The following is a 25,190-nucleotide window of genomic DNA, read 5'->3' as shown; positions in this document are numbered from 1 at the left end:
ATTCCGTGTCCAGAAGCACGGAAAACAATTCCGTGTCCAGGAGCACGGAATTTCGGCAAAATTCGTGCTCCTGGACACGGATTTTGTGCCCTTAACATCCGTGTCCAGGAGCACAGAATTTTTGGAGATCATGTTGCAGCATCTGTCACCACAGTCAGATTTGTGTCACTACTGTTACTACGATTAGAGGGATTTTTTGGGGGGTTGACGGTGGTGGGAGGTGTTTTGTTCTGTTAGTCATACCTTTCCTCTTGTCTCCGGTGATGGTGTATCTTGGGAAGGCCGGCAGGTCTCTCCGGGGGCCCAGCAGTAGGCCGTCTTTCACCCACTGCACCACGCCCGTTTGTCTCAACACCTGACATTTCAGCTGAGCTCGGCCCCCCGCTTGCACAGTCACATTGCGAGGTGGTGACTTGAAAGCTTGCTGTGCCTGCGTACCATGCACTGTGGGAGGGAAATAATTTGAAATTTTGCAATTTGTTAGAGGTTTTACTGAAAGGTGCACTGTGTGGGATGGTGGTTAGAGTAATTATTGCAACTATGCTGCCTATTAAAACCATGGGTGCCGCTAGGGGGGTAAGGATGTTACAAATTCTAAGGGCCCAATTCCAAGGGCCCTTAAGGGGCCCAAAATTCGAATCTTTCATAGGGCCCAAAATTATTGGAGGCGCCCCTATTAAAACTGTGCTGCATTTTGCCAAATTTGATCTTTTCATGGATATTTATTTAATGAATAAACTACCGTAATGTTTACTAGTAGACAAAATTGCAGTAGTTTTGCAGCCAAAATGTTTATATGTCACAATGAATACCTGGGATTTGATGGTTTTGGTAAATATTTGTGAAACTGTAAGATTTGTGAATGGGCAGCATGAATTCTGGAAAGAAACTGCAAAAAATATTACACAATGCACATTTAAGTGTTCCTAAAGTTTTTTTTGTTTCATTGGTCTATAATTCTGCTGAGGACTTTGACACTGGTGTTTAACCTTCAGCAATTGGACATACAGTAGAGACTTATAGGAACATTAACATTTAACATTAGAGGCATTACAAGGTGTTGTTTTCATTATATTGGCAGAACAACAGTGTAGTAACCAGTAACTCTGATGCGGAGCTGCAAACATACCCAAAATGAGTGTAACAACCAACAGTAAACCTCTGGATCCTGGATGTGTTCCACAATACCTCATCCTCCTCGCCCGCTGATGAAACAGATCAGGTTTTCTGTGCCTGAAAAACACATTGGTACATTTATAAGATACTAAAATGATAATGCATACTTACTCTGTAGTGTTTTTTAATAATAGTGTGTGTGATAAAGATTTGCTTCATTGCCTTCTAGTGGGAACTGAAGAGGTCTTATCTGATAATGTAAATAAGCGCCAAGACTTTTAACATTTTCAACCAATCATTCCCTGTGCCATTACCCTCTTCACAAATTATGTTCCCAAGTACAGAACCAACAGGTATGGTGAGGTCTTCGAACAACAAAAGGATTAAAACAAGACAAAAACATCTGGAGAAAATCACCTGAATCTAAAATCTGTCACACAAAGAGTAGCAACCACACACCTGGAAGACACCTGGAAGAAATCAGCAGTTATTCTCTAAAAGGCCATTATGTGATCATCTTACCAGTGGAGTATTTCAGCAGTTTGCAGACACCACTGGTTCTTCCAAACCCTCTGATGGAATGAACCCTCAGGACTGGAGCTTGGCATGCTTCTTGGCCACATAGGGGCATTGTGGACAGAAGTGATGTGAGTAGTCCTGTAGGGTGCAAGTCAAACTCCTACCTCTGATCCTTTCCTGTGGCTTCTGACCTCTTGCTTTGATGTGGTGTCACCCCACCTCCCTGGATTAAAAAATATATATTACCCCCCACTGTCATTCAACACAGAGCAATCGTTAGGCGGCTGGGGAATTGCAAGTGAGAGAAATACTTTTGAATTGTGTTTTTGCAAGATATTAAATTAATACTTTGATCGTTGATGATAGTTGAGCCTTCCATCGTGAGGAAGAAGGACACAGCAAAAGGCGGGAGGAAGTAGTCGCACCCATAATGTGACGTGCGGGGCAGAGACAGTGGGGAGGATCCTGCTACCTTAATGAAAAGTAAACAGTGTTGGTAGTATGTCTGGGTTTTTAAGGCTGAATCATCAGAAATTGACTTAGTGAGGCACTTCAATGTAAACCCCCCCCCCACACACACACACACACACACACACACACACACATCCACACACTGCTTTGTTTAAGTGCAGCAAAGAAGTAACATTTTACACTGATATTTTGATTCATTGAAAACATTTTTTTACATGTTAGGGCAAATTTTAGACAAGAGATGACATCATACTACCTACCATGTACGTGTAGGTAAGTAAAGTCCTTTGTTTTCAGTCATGTATTTATTCATTTACTGGAAAAGGTCAGTGTAGAGATACAAATTCAGGAATTTTGGCAATATCTGCGGAACTCCCTACAGTGTACACCTGACAAAGACCTGAATCTGTATCTCGGCTGTGTGGTCTGTACCTTGGCTGTGTGGTGCCAAGGTGCACATGGTATCTGTATCTCGATCATTAAGAATGGAGGGATTTAGGTGGGGGCTGTGGTACAGTGTAATGCAATGTGGGCAACATTTTTGATGGCCTGGGGACTTCGGTTTTGAATCCTGGGGGCCTGGGGACTGGTTTGAATCCGGCTCGGGCAGATTCAGCCCTTCACTATTTCTACTTTCCTATCGCTCTTCACCTTTCATAATGAAGGCAAAAGCCAAATCTACTTAATGGATAATGAACACCTTGAAATGGTTAAGAGGCATGAACTGAACAGCAAGACTTAAAGATGGCCTCTCAACGTCATTTGATTAATATTGCTGTGTTCCCCATTGTTATTGAATGTGTTACGCGTTGGTCCTGTTTTAAAAAACGTTCTGGTTGCTCTGTTTCAAGCCGTTTTTGAAAGCCAGCAAGGTGGCTTGTGGAGAAACGAGAGGGTGTTCCGTGTTTCTCGTGGAAATGCGTCTCTGATTGGCTCACTCTTCCAGCTCTCGTAGAAATGCGTCTCTGATTGGCTCAGTCCTCCTGTTCTTGGAGCGAATGTAATGGGAAATATCTGACTAAGTGGACAGAATAATGACCTGTCCACACATGTATTAGGCCTACATTAGCCAGGGTTTCCCCCAGCACTTTATTCCTAAGGCGGCCACCTTGACAAGAAACACCTACCACCTTGACTAGGTCCCCTGAAAAGATAAAGTTGTCACGTTGTGAATGTAATTTCTAAAGTTGCTTAGCCAAAAAAAAAAAAATACTTCAAAATTTCTGGGGGAACCACTGATAGGAATGCACGTTTGCATCCATTTGTATATAGACACTTCTTTGATTGATTTGAGAATGCATGGAACTATTTGAAAGCTGTTTCTGACATATTTGGAATCCCATCTCTGCAAGATATTTAAGTCAAAGTATGGAAGCACTCATTTATACTCATCAGAATGACCCTGATGTAACCTGTTTATGATCGATTATCTTAGCCAGGTTTCATGGTTTTACCTCCGCCAAGGAGGTAATGTTTTCGGTCGCATTGGTTTGTCTGTCTGTCTGTTTGTTTGTTTGTTTGCATAACTCAAAAAACAATCAACTGATTTGGACGAAACTTTGTGGAGTTGTTAGCAATGGCCCAAGGAACAAGTGATTAAATTCTGGTGGTGATCCAGATCACGAACCGGAACCAGAACTTTTTAAAGATTCTTTCAGCAGGATAACTCAAAAACGAATCAACTAATTTGGACAAAACTTTGTGGACTTGTTAGTATTGACCCAAGGAACAAGTGATTAAATTCTGGTGGTGATCCAGATCATGAACTGGAACCAGGACTTTTTAAAAGATTCTTCACCATTGCTGTCCTATATATCTAGACGCCCCTAGTGACCAGGAATTGAATTGCGGGGACTCCACAAAAAGAATGCAGAAAGACATAGGGTGTAACATAGTCAAATGTATCAAGCAGCTTCCTTGGCGAAGGTCTGCGCTCTCTGAGTGCTTCTAGTTTTAATATATTATTGGAAATCTTAGCTGCCCCTTGTTTAAACAATATGCATGCCATCCAATAACGGCTTGACCGGAGCAGAGATCCACTTTCCCATGCAGTTTATGGTCTTTTCGGTTGCTTTGGATAAAAAAGGCAGCTGTATAATGTACCCTATTGTTCATACATTAAAACTGAAATTGAAACCGATTAAGCTGGGATGGCAGTAAAACGTCTGTTGGGGGTAGTGTGGTGTTCTAAAACTACTTTTTACTGCTGTAGAAAAAGTCTAATCTTTTGGGGGAGGGGTTGCAGTTCTGCCAGTTTTTATAATCCCCTTTTGAAATACACATTTTATAATTAGCTAATTAATGGTTGGATTTCTTATAACCCCACTGACACACTGATTAAAGCCGAGCAGAATACAGAGCCCATATAGGCTACAGTGCACATACTGTTAAATGATGAAAGTACCTTCATATAACCAAAAGGAAAAAAATGGGAAAAAACCTTAAGATATAAGCCTACAACCCGATGCAACAGCTTACACAATGCAATGGGACGTAGAATGTTGCCTTTGCAAGAAGAAAAGACGACACAGTTCCATTCATCGTCCTCCACAGCCTGACCCCTCCTGACCTCTCCATTTCCAACTACTTTGTAGAGCTGTGATGCTGGTGAATGACTCGATTCTTTTGAACAGGTTTAGACGTGAATGATGTGAGCCGAATCCGAGCTGAGAGCTACAATTTTTAGTTTTTTTCTGTTCGTTTTTCATTTGTTTAGAACATGTGACCTTCAGGTGCCTATTTAATTTGGGGGTAAAAACACAAGTGTCTGCCTCAGACAGGGGCAAAAACATTTTTAGAAGGAAAGGGACAATCAGTTGTTGTTTGGACAAATTGACTTAGAGGTGGAGTGAAAAAAATGCTATCTTCATAACACTGAATAAATAATAATAATAATAATAATAATAAAATCATTCAAAAGAGCCAGTTCTTTGAACGGTTCTTTGAAAGGTACGAGCCACTATGATCCGGATCCCGTCAAAGAGCCATACATCTCATCTCTACTCTCTGTTTCCAACTACTTTGCCTCTGCCGGCAGAGAGCTGGGAATTTGCCCACATGGTGTCTGACTGTGCCCATAGGCTGCAACAGCAGGGGGTGGAGAAGGAAAAAAGGATGCAGTGTGTTTTATCCTTTTGTTTCAAAGGCACTTTTATTTACCATGAAAGATGGAACTAGGGTGTTCTTTTCAAACCGTGAGAGCTGGCGCAGCTTGTATGGACATGCATTGCTGAAAAAAAGACATAGAAAGAGGAACAAGCCATGATGTCTAGTACCGTAGGTCACTCACCCCTCCAAGACTGACTTTTCTACATGAAAATAAATTCTCTCTACTCACATTGTTTCCACCCATGGAAGAGCTGCCTGAAGTGTCTTTTGAGTAGGCCTAGACTATATCTTACAATGATTTTAGTATACTATTTAGAGAGTGACATGTTAGGACATAATGAATGTTGAACTATACCACTGTACATGGTAGGCCTATAGGCCTATATTTACAAAGTGTTACAATTGAATTGGAGAATTGAATGACATTTTTTATTACTTGGTGCCATAGGTATCTGCGGTTAACGTTTCAAAATGAAAACAGCAGAATCAGAAAATGGTCAATTTAACAAAGTGGAAGAGCATAGGAACAAGAGACGTTTCTGTGAACTTGTTCATTGTTCAATCGGGTGAAATAGTTTGTACTTCGTGTCAGCATGAAGTGGGTGGGGGGAGAATTGAGCCATTGCTGTGCAATGCATCTCCTTCCACGCGGGAGATGTGCTGCTAGGACTGAACGTTGAAACAGCAGCCCGCGTGCAGTGTTGTAAGCCAGTGCAATTACATGCCTGTCGCTACCACTGAAGTCGGCGCATGATTGGGTCTCCGACTCTCCGCATCTCAACATAGACAAGAGTCATAAAAATAAATCTTACTTCCCGCGCAGCTGGGTGCACCTACTCCCGGACTAAGTTAAATATGCCATGAAGGATTGGTAAGGTGGACAAAAAGAAGGCAAAACGGACGAGGAATTTGTTGTCCCTTTTGTTGCAGAAATAGAGGACTTCTCCGCACTCTAACGCATTGCAGCATGGGACACCGGACTCTACGAAGAAGAGGCACTCTGAATAGTTTGCAAATGACGAACACCAAGATACAGGAGCAATTTCATTGACACCAGTGTAAGCAAGCCTGTGCAAAACTACAGTTGGGGGCTGAAAAATAAAGATTGAAGCCCAACATACCGTAAATGAAACGCGCGTAAAAGCTTTACTGACAGCCGCAGGGCACCCGATTCCACGCCAAGTCGGTACTTCGCATTGCTGCTGACTAAGCGAAGTGGAAATGATGAAATTCTGGCTCATCGTTTGCCTCATTGGAACAGGTAAGACAGCCAATAACACAATTTTAACTTAACAGCACAGGCTTTTTTGGCTATTGTATTGTATACAGCGTCTCTAAGCGTCAAATCTTGCGATTTGAAGGCATAAAATCGGACGCGGATGGGTGTGCGGTAAAGCTTGTTATCTGACTTTACATGAAGTTTGGTCTGTCCGGAAAAGGATGCTCATCAGTAGCCTACAAAATAAACGCGACCCCGCGGTTTGTTTTTACCGTAGGCTATTCCTATTCTGACCGCGTTAATCGGAGGTTATTGAAAACGGACAGGCGAATGCATGCACAACACGCGCCCTCAACTTACGGGCATCTTAAACGTTCAACACTCCCCAAACATGCGAAGAATTACAATGCCGTTTTGCAATAAATGAACTGCCAACATGACTAGAGTGAGCTATTTCATATACGAACACCCACGAATGGTTCGAAAGATTTTTGAGCCAACGTGCTTATCAAGTGTTGTGCGTCAGCTGTCAATAAAACAAACACGTCAATTACAATAAAGAGCCTTTGTAACATAGGCCCTATAACTGGGTATATTATCCTACTGAACACGGCACATGCATGCCTATCTGAAAACAGTGGATAGATCTGTTCCTAGTCTTGGGAAAATTCTGTCACATCCATGCAGCTGCACAGAACTCATGGACGTGTCACTTTTCTTCTACAGCTCAAATCCGGAGGTTCATCCTAAGGTCTGTAGGCTGCAGGCTATAGTTTTAGGCTGCACGATTTTGCAATTGTAAACTTTTTTCCCATTTAATCGTTCTGAAGTTTGCATTATTTCTTGAAGTGTTAGAGCATTTGTCAAAAACTGAGAACGACACACTCTCCTCAAACTACAGGATAGCCTATATGATATTTGACTTCAGGATATTGGACTACTTTGATGTGATATTCTATTGTCAAAGACTGTAGAGATAAAATATTTTGGGCAGGGCTGTTTTTAATATAGAGAGAGATGAAAAAGCTGGTCATGGTCGGATAGCATTACAGACTCCAAAGCAATTGAAATGTAAATAGCCCACATTGAAACAAATATTGTGGCTGCTGTGACCAGAAAATAAAATAGAGTTTGGCTTGAAGAGATGTACTGGAAACCAATCAGACCAATAACTCAGGTTATCAAGGCCGGTTAACGCTCAAGTTAGATATGGCTGCTGCCTAGGGGCCCCCACCTGCCAGGCCCCACTTGGCCAAAGGGTGGGAAAACAATAATTGGAGAAATGTAACAATATTGATAACTTAGTGTGCTGGGTCTGGTAGAGATTTAAATCTGAATATTACTACTCTTGAGTTGGAATTATGAGGCCGTCTATGAAATGTTATTATGGAATTTGCCTTCCTATCCGAGAGACCTATACGGCAACCTGCAACCTAGGGGCCCCGGGCCTTCTAAATCCTAAGTGTCAAAAAAGTGTCATGACACAGTCATGGATAATTCATAAACAAATTGTCAATGTCAGAAACATCTTTATAGTCATAAGGAGTTGATATTGTTTGGGCTACCTTTACCATAACCGAATGTCACTTAATGACAACAGTCATAAAATGTTAATGACATTGACATAAGGTTTATGACCCGTGCATGACTGTGTTACGACACTGTTATCTCATACCTATGTTTCTGGTTTCGAGTAAAGTCATTTTCTCAATAATATTCCAAAAGGAAAGGATTGGATGTCATCATTTGTAAAACATCACATATGTTTGTGCTCGCCAAATCAGCCAATCACGAAACAATCAAGATCACAATCAAGAACCAAACACACAGTTTTAGACGGCACACTGAATTTCAATTAACTGGAGAATTTGGTGGTTGACATGCAGTCTTCCTTCTTTCTAAAGTTCAGAAACAGCAGCCCCACAGCCCTCTGCTTTAGAGGACTCTGTAAGGAAAATAACGGTGGAATTAACAGCTTACATGAATGCTAAAATGCCCTTAGAAATAATTTTATTACCTATGACCTGATAATATAAGATGAAAACCTTTGTAGGGAAAATGGAAGACTTGGGGGCACTTTGGATTGATATTCTGTTAAAATTAAAATGGTTAAACACTTGAACTGTTCGAAGTCCCAAAATGACATTGCATTACATTGCACTTAGCTGACACTTTTTTAATCCAAAGTGACTTACAGTTATTTACAGGATATTGGTTGCAGTGCAATGTGGGGTTAGGTGCCTTGCTCAAGGGCACTTTAGCCATGGATGGAGGTGTAGGGAGAGGTGGGATTCGCTGGGAGCTGGGACCCCATTTTGGATCTACAAATATTTTCGTGACTGGGGTCATGACCCCCAGTTTGAGAACCACTGCTGTACACAAGCAGTGCCTCACTTTTTGTCAGTACTAGATTGTTCTTTAGTGCTTGCCTTAAGACAGAGAAATCCCACAGAACATTAGGGGTGACATAGGAGGGAAGACACTCTTTTGGGTGCTCCATTAATTGAATTGGTAGTAGTGGGTACAGGGGCTTGAAAAGAACAGACAGCCTGCCTACTGGCGGCAGGTGCTCCTGGCGCAATGCTGATGTGGAAACAAAGGACTAAGTCATTTGTATTTCTATAGCAACTGTAAAGAGAACAGGAGTTGATCCAGAGTGGTTTACAATATCAGCAGGGATTTGCTTTGTTATTAAAAATTGGTTGAGGAAGTACCAGGCTTTCTAATACTTCTTGATTAGAATAAGAACGGGTGGAAGATTGAATGATGCCTCTGTGACCATATTGAAAGTCTGCCATGTTGACAGCTTTGGCATCGGAAAGCTAATAATGTTCACTATAGAGTAATAATAATAATAATGATGATGCATTTTATTTAAAAGCGCCTTTCAAAACACCAAAGGACACTGTACAGAGAGAAACAAAAATAAAAACCAGACACATAAAGCCTATTATAGAGAGTAGGCCTATTATAGATAATATCAGCACACAAGATGTGGTCCATATCCGTCAACCCGTTTAAAAGTTATTGCACAAACAAAAACACTGACGAAGGGATGGACATGTCAGCCAACACGGCCAGCAGCTTTGGTGGGCGGAGCCATCATTTCAAAAGAAATACATTAAAATAGCCTACGATAACAAATGAAGAACTTTGGAAAAGGGTCGGGACGAAACAGTTGTACTAGATTAGATTAGATTACTGTATAATATACCTGTATATATATAGTATGTAGCCTATACATTAATCATCCTAGTAGAGGGATATTCCATTGTTACAGATGCCTGAAAAAACATGCAAACATACTTTTGTTGAGTCTGTATGTCTTTCAGTGTCTATTAATATTTTTGTTTTCATGTTATATGGTCTGTGAAGCATATTTGAGTGTCTAGAAACGCGTTATACAAAACCGATGTATTATTATTATACTATTATTATACAGCAAACACACACATGCAGACAAAAATACAAAACAAAGTGTACATGTACAGGTCAATGACGTTTTCTTGGGCTCAAAGGTCAGGTGGTACAACCACAGCTAATTCCCAAAAATTAATTAGTAATTGCTAATTGAAGTACTGCAATGAATAAGCTTCTTAGATAATCCACTAAAAACAAAAAATCCACACAATAAGCCATACAATAGTGGCATTAGCTGTGGTAGCACTACCCTGACGTCTGCTACTACTAAAACGTTTTTTGACCCGTACACATACATGAGAAAACAAGTATAGTTTGGCACCGCATCATTAGCGAAGCAGTGGAACCAACTGTTGGCATTTGTTATCGGCCAGCATAAGCCATGTCATCACCTTATTACATTACATTACATTTAGCTGACTTTTTTTTATCCAAAGCGCCTTACAAATATTACAGAGTATTGGTGACAGTCCTTGGAGCAATGTGGGGTTAGGTGCCTTGCTCAAGGGCACTTCAGCCATGGATGGAGGTGTAGGGAGAGGTCACCTCTGTAAATAAGTTAAAAGCTATATCCAAGCTAAACTTCATAACTCAAAAGATTTATGCGTTTGTTTGACGTGACTGATGGTAGGGATGTATGATGCTAGTGATGGATGGAGTGTAACAGTGCAGCTTACCTTGAGACCACAGAGCTAACGCTAGCAAGCGTCTTCCTGGACGTTCCCCAAAGTACATTCACATAGTGGCCATGTAAGGCCAAGAGTCTGTGCGCACCTTAGTGGTGCATACCGGCCCCAAACGCTGGCCAAACAGGCCCCATCGTGCCAGCAGGCGCCTCCAATGTTCACCTGTTCCCAAGGTCTCTGTAACTGGCTCTCCCCTGTGAGCCATTGACCTAAGACTCTTGAAGGCCCAGGGGACTCAAAGGTTAGGCAGCATCCACGTGTGGTGGGGAAGTGTTAGTGTGCTGTCAATACTAAGTGAACTCCTGACGCCTCGCTAAGCCCCCCACAATTGAAAGAGAAAAACAAACAGATACACACAGATGGAGGCAGGCCCATTCAAAAACATGTGTTTTGTACCCTAACGGTGGATGACTTGGGAAATGATGAGGTGTCATTTACATTCACTATTTAGGACAATCAGTGGAAAAAATGCCATTTCCATAATAATTTGGAACATAGTGTTATCCACTTTATGCGTTTATTGCACTCGTTTTGTGTGAGTTAAATTCTGTGGCCAGGAACTTAGGCTCTCTGAATTATTCACACATGTAGGCCCCCATGTGTTAGTATTTATATCAGATGTTGCCTCAGCAGGTACAGTAAGTCTCCTGGGATGACTTTACATGCTACCATCTGAAGTGTGAATGCCGATCTGATTCTTTTTGTTTATCAATTTGATTTCATTGACATAATTTTGTGCAGCTGCTATACAACCCAGCAAACCAAGGTTTATACAGACGGTTAACTCTGTTGATAATATCTAAACGTTAGTGATGGGGTAGCCATGGACTAATGGTTAAGGTCATGCTTTAGATCAAAGGGTTGTAGATTTGAATACCAACTTTGCTCCATGGCTGAAGTGCCCTTGAAGGTGCCTAACCCCACATTGTTACAGGGACTGTAACCAAAACCTGTCAGTTGCTTTGGATAAAAGTGTTAGCTAAGTGTAATATAATGTTATATAATGGTATGGTTTGTCTCATGTGTGGGAATGTTTCTTGTATTATCAGTATTTTTTTCTGTGGACTGAAGCACTTTGAGTCAGCTGTGTGGTTGTGATAAAGGTGCTATAGTGTCTACAATAATTGATTCGACAATGCATTGTGATGCGGGGCATGGATGATTCAGCTTCGATTCTATAGTTGCCATTATCGTTGCAGCATATTTTTTTTCAAGTTTCAATTACTTCCGTGGGCATTTCAGGAGGAAATGAACTTTAAATTACTGTAAATTAAAGCTCTTCAAAGCACTGACAAACTGCTGGAGTGATACACAAAACGACTGCAATTCAGTATCTCACTGCTTGTATGCCCTCAAGACAAAAATTTGCCTTGGTAGAATTTTCATGAATTACAAATGCATTGTAGAATTGGACTGAATCGATTTGAATCGAATGCTTACCTCACGAATCATAATCGAACCGAACCGAATTGTGAGGACAGTGACAATGCACACCACTATATACTGCGTGTGTGTGTTTGTGTGTGTGTGTATTCTCACATGAAGCCTGGACAATTGACAGCATACAGCAGCCTCCAGAGTTGGGATGTGAATGTGGGGAATGTGTATATTGTATGTGTGTACCTATCAGTGTTAATTTCGTCAACCATGAGTATGACTAAAATATTTCGTCAATGCCCTTTTTTGATTTTCGTCATTTAGACTAAGACTAAGACTAAATTGGGAAGGCAATGACTAAAATATGACTAAGACTAAAATTGATTTTCGTCATTGTGACTAAGACTAAGACGAAATTTTAAAAAGCTAACGAAATTAACACCGGTGTTCAATAAAATTTAGAAAAAGAGAGCCAGTGTGTGAAGAAGGTTTATTCTGTACAGTCAATATAATAAACTTTATTGCAGACACATGTCCATATCACACACCATACAGTATTCAATACTCAATACAAACAGTATAAATAGTAAAAAAACAAAAACAAAAACAAAAAAGAAAAGACAAAAAAAGAAGGACATATTTAAAAAATATACAGACTATTGCACCAATGCCTCCTTAGCCTAGAGGTAAATCTGTAGCTACTTTTGGTGGGATTGACTAGAGCCTGAATTATGCTATTCTCTGACCTATCCAGGCGATACATAAAACTGGACATCAGCTGTCTTAAGAGTGCCTCAAAGGTTGGCACTCTATTGGACACAAACAGCTGACTAGCACTGTGCCACCTAGGGACCCTAAGCAACAGCCTCATTGCATCATTGTATGCTACCTTGAGTCTATGCATACTTGTTTGCTTAAAGCAAGACCATAATTGAGCAGTGTACAATGGAGTAATGTAGGTTGTAAACAGGGAACACTTCACAGTATCAGAGCACATAGAAAACTTACGTAAAAGCATGTTTGCTTGAGCATACATTTTACAGCGCTGTCTATAAATATCTTTGTCATCTGTCCAGTTATCAGATATGACATGTCCAAGATACTTTATTTCTTCACATACAGCAAGTGGACTATCTGACAGATAGAAGGTAGGGAAAGTTGATTTCCTATCACCAGCACTTCTAACAATCATGATATTGCTCTTCTTAGCATTATACTGTATGTCATAATCAGAGCCATACTGAGAGCACACCTTCAGCATCTGCTGCATCCCAGCACTATAAGGACATAGCAGAACAAGATCATCTGCATACATAAGATGATTAACAACAGTGTTACCAACAAGGCAGCCAGTTTGTACTCTATTTAACTTATCTGACAGTTCATCCATATAGACATTAAATAATATAGGAGATAAAATCCCTCCTTGTCGCACTCCATTACTAACAGAAAAGGGAGCATATATGATATATGTTAAAAAGAGAAGCCGTGTTCGGAGAGGTTTATTCTGTACAGTCAATGATATATGTTAAAAAGAGAAGCAGTGTGTGGAGAAGTTCTATTATGTACAGTGTTGACTAAAATTACTAAAATGACGAAAATTGACTAAGACTAAAATTGATTTTCGTCATTTAGACTAAGACTAAGACTAAATCAAAAAAAGCTGACAAAATTAACACTGGTACCTATGTATGTGTATTTTGAAAGCACTTTGAGTCAACTTCATAGTTGTGATACTGTGCTATATAAATACATGTTGTATTGTATATAAATGCATTTTGACTTAGAGATTTTAAAAATATATATTATTTGTTCCAGCAACGGATGCAGCATACTTCTCTCAGCAGCCAGAAGATAGGACAGTAGTGGTGGGTCAGTCGGTGACTCTCCCATGTGTCATCGTTGGCTATGAAGGCATGGTGCAGTGGACCAAAGATGGGCTTGCCCTCGGTGGAGAGAGAGATCTGCCTGGTATGATAATATAAGATCAGATGAGATAAGATCACATCTTTATTGTCTGCACTGCAAAAAATGAAATCTTAACAAGCATATTTTACTAATTTCAAGGAAAAGGCATCTAGTCATAGCCTAGTAAACTAGCGCCACCCGCTGGCGGACAATTTTTTTTTAACCTGCGACTGGTCTAGCCTTGATCCATATAGCAGTGAACTGCCAAAATGCCCTGAAATTGGCAAACCAATCACAACGCAGAGATGTGTTTAAAACCTACAAGTTTTTATGGGAGTTGAGTAGGTCTAGCTTCTCTCTGTGTTTGATTTTTTTCTGTTTGAAAGAAATATAGGCTACTGTATATAATATAATGTACCCGTATATGCATGTCTTGCAGGTTGGAGAAGATATTCCCTGGCAGGTGACCAATCGCTAGGAGAGCACAGCTTGTTAATTCATTCAACCGAGTTGACAGACGATGCCGTCTACGAGTGTCAAGCCACACAAGCAGGAATACGATCTCAGCAAGCAAGACTGACCATCTTAGGTTAGGAAAACATATACTTTGAAATAGATTTTTTATGGTATAGGCAAAATGTTACTTTCTATTGTATTGTAATGGAATACTTAAAAAGTTGAGTCTTTTTACTGTGTTTTGGTGGTCATACGTAGCTGGCCCCTGCAACTACACTCAGGGGGTTGTGGCGTTGCAACAATGCTAAGGGGCCCAAAGTGTGCCAAGAAAAATTCCCCTACACCATAACACCACCGGCCTGAAATGTTGCTACAAGGCAAGATGGTGCCATGTTTTCATGGTGTCGACACCAAATTTTGACCCTACTGTCCACATGTGGCAGCAAAAATCAAGAGTCATCAGACCAGGCAATCGTCTATTGTCCAATTGTGGTTAAATTGTGATAATAGTAGCCTCAGTTTCCTGTGATTAGCTGACGGGAGTTGCACACTAGGCTGGTACTAAAATATGTATTAATCCACTAAGGCAATTGACAGTAAATAAGAGAGAAAAAAACTGTGTCGTTTAATTGTATTGTGTAGTCCCACCAGAAGAACCATTGGTGGAGGGAGCACCGTTACTCCGACTAAGAGCCCACAGTCCGTACAATCTTACTTGCCAGGCCAGGGGGGGCAAACCTGCTGCCGAAATCATATGGTATCGGGATGGAGAGATCCAGCACACCTCTTTCTACACCAAGGTAAAGGCCACAAATGTAAACAATAACAATTGTGTGTGAATGCGATGATGATATCTGTAGCCTAACACATGAAACAGAAAATTGTCTTTGTAAGTGATGAGCTGAATATTTTCAATTATTTATGGCCATGAAGCATTTAATTTGAATTCAGGAACATACAACTTTCTAGGTAAAAAGGTGATCTTACAAGATAAGAGAATATTTATTTGTCATATACTGTACATAGAGACACTTCGTGTCACATGTACTGAAATGAATGCCCGGTGCCAAACAAGTGTGCAAAAGAAAGGTGTGTGTGTGTGTGTGTGTGTGTGTGTGTGTGTGTGTGTGTGTGTGTGTGTGTGTGTGTGTGTGTGTGTGTGTGTGTGCGTGCATTCAGTCAAATCAATTCAATCAATCAAATCAAGTATAGTCTCCTGGATTTCTTTATGACATGTTGTGTGTTGTTTGTCCATGTTAAGTCATTTTTGATATGAACCCCAAGGTAAGCTCTACACCAGTGGTCACCAACCTTTTTATGCCCGAGATCCCTAACCTCTGCCTAGATGGCTAGCAAGATCTATCTCTTGAAGTGTTGACAGAAATAAAAATCCAGTCAAGACCGTTTCACGCTGAGGCTTTCAATTTAGCCTTATTTTAGTTTATTAAGATTATTATCAGTATCTATCAATATCTATATACTAGTACCTAGTAATTGTATTGCTATGGGAGTCAATGTGATGGCTATGATGACTGAACATGTAGGCTCTTATTGTATTGACCCAAATATAAGGTGACCCTGAATAAGATCAGCCCCCCCTCCCTTTCAGATTAGGTTTTGAGGCAAAACAAAAAGGTTTTTGAAAACTACGTTTTGTTTCATATAGAAAAGTATTTATTGCAAATTCTGATTTTGTTTAGTTGGAAAAGCTGAGGCTTTTGTTTTCTCACATTTAAATAGAACATGCACATTACATATTATAATTTGCATTAACACTTAAGAGAACAGATAGCAACTCAGAGACCCTTTCTTTCCCTTTCTTTCTTTGCTCACATCTGCGTGGTGACAGGTGCCAGTAGGCTACTGGGCAGTCCTGTGTGTGACGCAACATTCCACCAGATACACTCGCAAAGCTTAGGTAGGCAACCAGTTGGTCACAGATAGGCTATCGTGCAGATTATCCAAATGCTTTGTTGATGGCAACATCTACCCTGCAACTGTCTTGAGAAATCTCCGTTCATTTTCTATATCCGGAAGTATTCCGTTGGACTGACTAAACCGAATGCGTCAAAGGTGATTGAGAAGTTGTGCTGCACCTTCGTTCCTGCCTGCGCTGTCCTTCAGCACCACCACGTTATCAGTAGACGTCCGATTAGCTTTCAATACGTGCCATGGGAAAAACTCTCGCCATTATCCTGTGTTGTTGCACTGTTGTGAGGGCTATCACCAAATATTTTAGGTAAGGTCAGAACATTATTTTGGCAACGAAAAAAAGACTTACTCCCTCTTTTTGGCTGCACTGCACATGGTCTTAACAGACTCGCTGTTTGTAAAAGGCTTCTTGTGTTTCGACAAAATGGTGTCTCTGATAGTGCTTGTGGCTGATGACACAACAAATGCACACTTTTCTTTCACGAGAGCAGGGCTCTAAATTAATACTAGCCAACTGGCCAAATGCTGGTGAAATTTCACTTTGTCTGGTAAAAAAGACCCGATTGCTAGCCACTTTGACCCATTAGTGAGAGTGTGTTTAGCTGGTAAGATTTCATTTACTAGCCATTTTGACCGGTGATTAAAAATGATAATTTAGGGCCCTGCATGAAAGTTAATAGGAATTAATAGGAATTCCTCCTCTCATTCTTGATGAAAATTGTATGCTTTCGGGTTTCGGCTTCATCAACAACTTTATTGCACGCAAGACTCTCGCCATGACGGCGCTCAAAGACGATAGGCAGCAGGAGATTTTTTTTTAAGGCAGAAAGAAAATGACCCTGTAACACGAGGGGAAAGCTGTGGTGCTATTATTGCAACGGAATATACAAACCCCAACTCCGATGAAGTTGGGACGTTTGGTAAACAGTGAATAAAATCAAAATGCTATCATTTTCAAAACATTCAATCTATTCATTAGATGGAGAATAGTGAAAAGACAACATATTAAGTGTTAAAACCGAGAAAAAATATTGTTTTGGGGGACATATGTACTCATAAAATAAATCCAACACGTCTCAAAAGAGTTGGGACGGGGACAATAAATGGCAGCAAATGTCGAGGAAGACTAAAAACAAAACAAAAGACAACACTAAACAGTTAAATACATTAACCGATGAGATGATTTTATATAAAAAACAGTGTTAATTCCTATCTTGGACATGATTTCACCAGCTTAAATGGTGGGTGTATTCCTTGTCATGTTTTGCAATGTTTTCCTTTCTGTAGTGCTTACAGTGTGACAGGTCTTGACCAAAAACCCACCATTTTATCACCTGCTGGTCCTTATGATGGAGCCAAACTTTTAAAACATAGTAGAGAATGCAATTTGACCTTACTATGTGGCAGTAATCGAAGATCTCCCTTCAAAATATAATGCATGAGTGGCTTTTCATGCTGTTTAAAACCCATTTATACCATTCAGCACTGTATTTAACTGTACAGATGAGTGAGAACATCTTAACCAATGCACTACTGCACCCGCATGCCATCATGGAGGCTGACTTTTGAAGTTAGCACTAACACAAGTTGGATGGTCCATTTTCACTGTAGCACAGGATGTGCAATGCTCTATTATTGTCAAAAAGAATGGACTTCTACAACTTCTGCTGACTTCTGTAAGCAAAGGATAGTTTCCCATGTCTTCTGGGTTTATTTCAAGTGAGCTCAGGTGCTTAGGAGAATGTTACACCCCTGTATCATTTGCACGCATTAAGCATTCTTAATATAGTCTATTTTCAATAGCTCTAGCACTCCAGGAATTAGAGTGAGACTACAGCCAATATATATTTCATGATGTCATGAACCTATACAATGATTTTATTAACAAAAATATGTCTTATATACACTCAATCGTGGTAAATCAAAGGGAATTCAAAAATGTATGTAATAACTATGGTAATTATTCCCTTTGCATCTTTAATTCTGAGTGACTCAGCCTCTCTGTGATGATCTTATACCTGGACACCTATATTGTCCGTCAGTACAATTCATTTTGATATGTTCTTCTTTGTTGTTTTATCTTATTTGGATGTTTACTAAATTTCACTGATCCCCGTCCCAGCTCTTTTGAGACGTGTTGGATTTATCAAATTAGAAATGAGTACATATGTCCCCCAAAACAATATTTTTTCTCGGTTTTAACACTTAATATGTTGTCTTTTCACTATTCTCCATCTAATGAATAGATTGAATGTTTTGAAAATGATAGCATTTTGATTTTATTCACTGTTTACCAAACGTCCCAACTTCATCGGAGTTGGGGTTTGTAGACGCAAATATGAACGCAAATCAGATAGGCTACTGCAGTGTATTTCAATATTTCTATAGACTATCATCCAATTTCTTTCCTCCTGCCCCATGATCGACTGGGAAAGCCTGGTTGATCGTGATCGACGGGTTGGTGACCCCTGCTCTATACCATCTCAACAGGTTGTTTACTGACGGAAAGTGGAGTGTAGTTTCATCTCTTTTTCCAAAAGTCCACCACCATTTCCTTAGTCTTACTGACGTTTTGTGCCAAGTTGTTGTGCTGGCACCACTGTGAGATGTTATCAACTTCATTTACTGATATCAACTGAGAGAAGTATTATAGAAACACATAATTGTTGAGATTAGTACTTTAAAAAAAAACCTTTAGACACATTAGACATTAGCAGCAACATAGCTGCTGTACCACTTCATAAAACATCTTTTCAGCTTCAGCTCACAGTGGTGATTTGCCAGCAACTGCTGTAAATTAAACATAAAGTCTAGAGTCTGTAGACACAGGTGAGCCAGGGTCCCCCCCCCCTCCCCCCAACACCTAATAGCCTAGTTAAGGTGGTCCCCTTGACAACAAACAGCTACTACCTTAGCTAGGTCCTTCAAACGATTTGGAAAAAAATATATATATATATTAGATAAAAAATAATAGATAAGCTATTTATTACTATTTATTTATTGACTTTAAAAAATCATATTCCATATGTAACTGTACAACATAGCCTGTGAAATGATGATGATGATGGGAAACAGGGTGAACTATGTCTTAAAATATGGCCTTCAATGCCACTGTTGAGCTAAATGCCTTAATGGGTGTGTTAATAGGCAATTTAGTGTCCCGATTATGACATGGGATGCCTACAATGTTAAATCTGCTTTTTATAGACCCTAATGGATGACGGCAAGAGAGAAATTTCGGTGAGTCTACTGCCCATTGTACCTCAAGACGCGGATTCTGGACGCACATACACCTGTCGTGTGCTAAACGCTGCAGCTCCTGCTGGAAGGCAGACTTCAGTCACATTAAGTGTTCAGCGTAAGTTTAGAATTTTTGCTAATTTTTCAGTCGCTGTTATGATGTCACAAGCAGTTTTTTTTTTAAATCAGAGGCCGTTTCCCAATGTCTAGTGTGCGTTCTTCGAAGTGTATCAGCCTTCGTAATCATGCCTAGTGATTGGATACTCTTTGGTGAACTCTGCGGAGTATCCAATCACTGGGCGTGACTAATTAGGCTGACACACTTCCAAGGCTCATACACTTGACTTTGGGAAGTTCTATGGGATTTGCAGAATGTTCAAGTAAAATTCTAGAAGAAGTGAGGGGAAATCCTTACTCCTCAAAGGGTTAATGTTCAATGAACCGTGTTTCAAAATAAAGTATATTCTTCTTACCTGAAATGGGTTCATAACGACCTGTCTCGTCTTCGGACGTGGCCACAATCGGCAATGCGCGCGGGCCCAAATGTGTTAACATTAGCTTGGCTTAGCCAGCTGTAATGAAAGGCGTAGTGACACATTCAGAGCACTTCGACTTCGGCGCATTGGTATCTTCACTCCTAGTCCTCTCGCACGAAGGGGGAGGGGGAAAGGGGGGAATTTGGAGTGAATATATCAATGCGCCTAAGTCAAAGTGCTCTGAATGTGTTGGTACATCTTTCATTACAGTGTCATTTCTAGATATCTAGATAGGACATTTTGTGCAACTACTTTTTGATCGGTTAACTAATTATAAAGGGTGTTAAAATAGGGAACATGTGGAACAATTTGGTCACTTTTAACTTGAGGCACCCAATGCTCCCCAAGGCAAAGCTGTGCCAAGCTAATGCTAACGCATTTGTGCCATGCGTATTGCTGACTGTGGTCAAGTCTGAAGATGAGACAGGTTGGGATGAACCCATCTCAGGTAAGAGAAGAACATACTTTATTATTGAAACACGGTGGACTGTTCCTTTAAGTGTTCAACGTTAGTTTAATTAAGGCCTATTTCAAGACCTACAGCATGAAAGGAATGCTTCACTTCATTTTCCAACTGTAGGCCTAACTCAAAACTAACAGTAAGAATTCTACTGATGCAAAAATAGTACTATTACTACTAACGCTCATGATGATAATAATATTCATCTTGAAATTATTAATGAAAATGATAAGAGGAAATGAAAAAGGATTGTTCTTTTTTTTCCTTCATCAAGTATTTATCACTAATTATTTTACTTAAAGACTCTTTGCTTACGGTAATAACTTACATCCACATGGACGTAATTTCCCTTTTTCAGACCCACCATCTGTGAGATTATCTGTTCAACCCCAGACGGTCTTGGAGGGATCGAAAGTTACATTCATCTGTTCAGGATCTGCTTATCCTGAGATCACAGGCTACAGGTAAACAGGAGCAGATCAGTGTTTTTAATCATGTATATTTTTTCAAAAATCAGGTTTAATTCTTGACATCATGTAGTGTTTAATGTGATCATAATGTAAGCAGCATATTTTTGTATTGTTAATAGTATATGTTTCTATTTGAATTGTCTTTTGGGGCCATGAAAGGAGGACAGCTCACTGTACAGTTGATGATTCTGATGAAAATGCAGTGCGTGTCGGCGGGGGGGCGGGGCGCTTTCAGACACTTGCCTTACGTGTTGGAAATGAAAGATGAACATTCGTATTTACTAGATCAATTTAATGAAACCCTGCAGAAGTTTTCATTTGTCACTGAACACAGCAAGGGAGGCCAACACAGATTTGTTTTTATGTGGGGTCTGCATTTTATGAATGTCATTGTGGATCTTGAGACTGGCTCGATTTTTTTTTAGATTACAGTAATAGATTACAGTTTTTGAAAGGAAGTTTGTCGACGTCAGTGAAGTCAGCGCAACGGACATGGATTGGTTCAAAGTTGCGGGAAATCGCGGTGATTGGTGAAAGTTGCGCTGTCGCGCAGAATTCGCGGGAATTCATTGAAGTTGCGAAAAAGTTGCAAAATTGCAGAATTTCCATGTTAAATTAAAACATTTGTTTTTACATTTTTCTCAAATCTCAGAGTGCCTCTGCTTTTTCCTTCCTTTCTTTGGTTAAAAGTATGATTTTCACGCAATACGAATATAAAATATATCAAATATACAACTCCAGGCCACTTTATTAGAATAGTGTGAAAAAGTTGATTTATTTCCATAATTCCATCAATAATGTTAAACTGTCATGTATTATAAATTCATGGCCCAGTTTTTTAACTATTCCAGTCATTCAATTTCCATGCCACGTTCTGGCGCTAATTCACCAGTTTAATTCTAAATCACCAGAAATGAAACCCCATTGAAAATGAATGGGGTTTTATTTCTGGTAAGTTAGAATTAAACTGGTGAGCTAACACCAAAACGTGGCATGGAAATCTACAGGGTATATTGAAGAGTGAAGTGTGGGTCACCAGGTCAACAAACAAGAACAGCTGACAGCAAAGCATCAAGGATATCTGGGCCTCCATAACTCCCATGTACTGTTTCTGCCATTGACTTCAATGTTAAACACATCATGGCAGTTATTAAGACAGAGAGAGTACCAACCAAGTATTGAACATTGCATGATATGTAGATATTACCAAATTTCAACTGATTTGATGTGACCTGAATTTTGCTGAAGAAAATTGTGATTTTATCACAATATTCTAATGATGCGAATTCCCCAATTCATGGGTTTTTTGAGCTGGAAGCCCCAAAATATGCAAAAATAAACAATTGAATGATTGGAATAGTTAAAAAAACTGGACCATGAATCTATAATCCATGACAGTTTAACATTATTGATAATAAATCAACTTTTTCATGCTATTCTAATAAAGTGGCCTGGAGCTGTAGAGGCTAGAGCTTCCGGTCCTCCTTGACTGTTGGACCCCGGGGCCTGGGCCCAGTAGGCCCATGCAGTAATCCGACCCTGACTCTACTTTTCATGGCATAGATGGTCCAAAGGCGGCATTCCCATTTCTGAGGCCAATGGGGACAGCCTGGAGGTGACAGTGGACCACTCCTTTTTTACTGATCCCGTATCCTGTGAAGTGTCCAATGCTGTGGGCAGCACAACCGTCAGCACTTTGGTGGATGTCCACTGTAAGTTAAGACTTTACTATTTTACAATCATAATACACAATTACACAAATTACAACACACAGTAGCTGTAAGTAACATTACAAGACTTGTTTTGTTGATGTTCATGTGATCATTATTCAAACAAAATGCAAAACAGTATACAAACAGTGTATATAAGAGCACATCTCCAAGTGATATGACTGATTAGTTGGCATACCATAAAACATATTTGCCAGTTTGACAAATTACTCCGCCTCAGGGTGTTGCTCTTTTGCGATGTAATGTGACGTTTCAAGACTTCAACATGGTTGTGAACTTCTCCAATCAGCAGCACATGTCCAACTTTCAGTCTTAAACACTGCATTTGATCACATCATATGAAAACAGAGCAATTCTGCACCATTTATGTATACACGTATAAGCTAACCCACCTTCTCTTGAGATACAGTGGGTGGAAAAAGCTTGTACACCCTCCAAAATGTCTTATGTTTCTATCGAAAATGGTCATAAAACATGACCTGATCCGGAAATCACAGTAAGGAACCAAGTGTCTGCTTTAATACATCGCAAATAATTATATGTTAACATATTTTTATTGACCATGTACATTTTCTCAAGAGAGGGAAGAATTAGTAAGTACATACTGGGCTAATGATCCTTCAAAAGTTAAATAGAGAACTTCAGACAAAAAGACTATCACACAATTTGTGTTCAAACTCAATCAGTCAGATGTTGCTTAACCCATTTTAGCACAAGGCACCTGCAAAAATGCCTGCTGAATGCCTAAGCCTTTTTTGGGAAATGGTGCCCTCTGCCTATTAAAACCTAAATATCTCAGCCTTAAGCACATCATAACATGAATTAAGTTGCATTTAAAAGCTAGGACCCTCATTTCGCATTGGAATGTGTTGATTCAGCTCTAACTTACCCACATTTTTATTTAAAGACAACCTAAAATCTCAAGAGCCTGAATGCAGCGTATATGTTGCTCCAGGCGCCAAAGGTCAAACAACATACACGCTGCCTCAGGCTGAAATGGGTTAAAGCTGCCATGTCCAGTGGAAAACACACACCAGTTAAGAATTATGTCTGGATGGAAGAGGCATTGCCTGGTGATGAAAATATTTATGACCTAAGATCTATGAGTTACGTTACAAACCCATATCTAAAAATCTTGATGCTAAAAAGATCTTCATTCATCCACGTACATACACTGACTCAATAGCTAACAAAATCATGCATTAAACATAAACATTTTAACGGCTGAGAGTGGTCCGGAGAATTTCAAGCCTATTTCAACCTTATTGATGCTATTGCATGTTATGTTTTGGTCTTTAGTTGGTCCCAGGCTCCTCTCGGTGCCTAAACCCATGACCGTGGACATCGGAATGGAAGCCTCTTTCACATGCTCTTGGATTGGAAATCCACCTCTCACAATCGCATGGACCAAGCAAGGTTCTAGTGTGGTATGTGTCTGTACTTAAATATGCAACTACATTTTTAGTTGCGCGTAGAAAGAATTGCATGCTACAATCATTGGCTGTGAGACGGGTGTAAAGGAAACAACTTCTCTGAAAAGGATATTTCAATCATTTGTCTTGGGGGTCTAAGGAACTCCTAGTAATATTCTCAGAATGTTTTTAGACCCAATTTCGGAGATTTGTTCATTTGGCGTCGAACGTCCCTTAATTTGTCATGCCCAATGCCCAAAGTCTCATAATGCCTTGTCAGTTCCACAACAATGTCTGTATACATGTGGTACATATACTGTACAAAACCCCCTTGCAGCCCCTTATTAGTTCTCATGCTGTTTTTTTCTACCCAGGTCCTTAGCCATGGCAATACTTTGCAGTTGAAGTCGGTCACTCTGGAAGACGAAGGAACGTACACATGCAAGGCCATCGTGCCTCATATTGGGGTGGCCGAAACAGACGTCATCCTATCTGTAAATGGTTTGTCATTATTACCCTGATCTATCAAATACCATCATCTGTCATTTTTCATAGAAACATGCATAACACTGGAAAAATAAAAGACATTGAATAAATACAGCCACTTGGGACATACTGTATGGATGTACATTTTTCTAGATAATTATGTTCCCCTTTCACTATAATGTACTTTCTAAGGGTCAGGACTGAGATTTAAAATAATAATTAATATGATACAAAAGCTAAATAATAATAATAAAAAAACGGGGCAGGCGTACACTGACCCCTTCCACAACTCTCCACCTAGTGTCGATTACCTGTTGCACCTGGAGACTGTTGTCCAATGAGGTCAACTTTCAAGGAGTAAATTTACCTTGTTTAGCATATTTACAGTTACTTGTCTTGTCTTCTTTCCATGTCGACATTTGCAGGTCCACCTATCATCATGGCTGATTCTACGCAGCATGCAGTGAGGCACGCGAGGGGCAAGCTGGAGTGCCTGGTTAGGAACAGTCCACCACCTGAGAGAATCGTAAGTCGCAAGTAGAGAGAGGAATGCCGGTAGTGACAGAAAATAAGACAAAGAAGCAACTCCACACAACTGAAAGCTACAAAATAAGTACAGTTGCCTACAACTCAACCCTTTTGAT

General features: G+C 40.0%; 2 protein-coding genes across 2 annotated transcripts in view; one reads left to right on the top strand and one right to left on the bottom strand.

The window, feature by feature from the left end:
- Positions 1–1,724, bottom strand: part of nphs1 (NPHS1 adhesion molecule, nephrin) — a 36,402-nt gene extending 34,678 nt beyond the window's left edge. Inside the window, 3 exon segments of the mRNA XM_063199965.1 lie at positions 244–444; positions 1,130–1,233; positions 1,639–1,724. Coding sequence (XP_063056035.1) covers positions 244–444; positions 1,130–1,233; positions 1,639–1,724 — 391 coding nt within the window.
- Positions 1,725–6,435: 4,711 nt separating this feature from the next.
- kirrel3l (kirre like nephrin family adhesion molecule 3, like) overlaps positions 6,436–25,190 on the top strand; it is a 28,463-nt gene continuing 9,708 nt past the window's right edge. The window contains exons 1-10 of the mRNA XM_063199964.1: positions 6,436–6,475; positions 13,735–13,887; positions 14,264–14,413; positions 14,923–15,080; positions 19,420–19,570; positions 20,807–20,912; positions 22,482–22,630; positions 23,948–24,075; positions 24,435–24,561; positions 24,972–25,072. Of these exons, the coding sequence (XP_063056034.1) occupies positions 6,436–6,475; positions 13,735–13,887; positions 14,264–14,413; positions 14,923–15,080; positions 19,420–19,570; positions 20,807–20,912; positions 22,482–22,630; positions 23,948–24,075; positions 24,435–24,561; positions 24,972–25,072 (1,263 nt within the window). The remainder of the gene's footprint in view (positions 6,476–13,734; positions 13,888–14,263; positions 14,414–14,922; positions 15,081–19,419; positions 19,571–20,806; positions 20,913–22,481; positions 22,631–23,947; positions 24,076–24,434; positions 24,562–24,971; positions 25,073–25,190) is intronic.

The sequence above is a fragment of the Engraulis encrasicolus genome, chromosome 5, assembly GCF_034702125.1.
Source record: "Engraulis encrasicolus isolate BLACKSEA-1 chromosome 5, IST_EnEncr_1.0, whole genome shotgun sequence".
In the NCBI taxonomy this organism is placed as follows: domain Eukaryota; kingdom Metazoa; phylum Chordata; class Actinopteri; order Clupeiformes; family Engraulidae; genus Engraulis; species Engraulis encrasicolus.
This window is presented reverse-complemented; position numbering and strand designations above follow the sequence as displayed.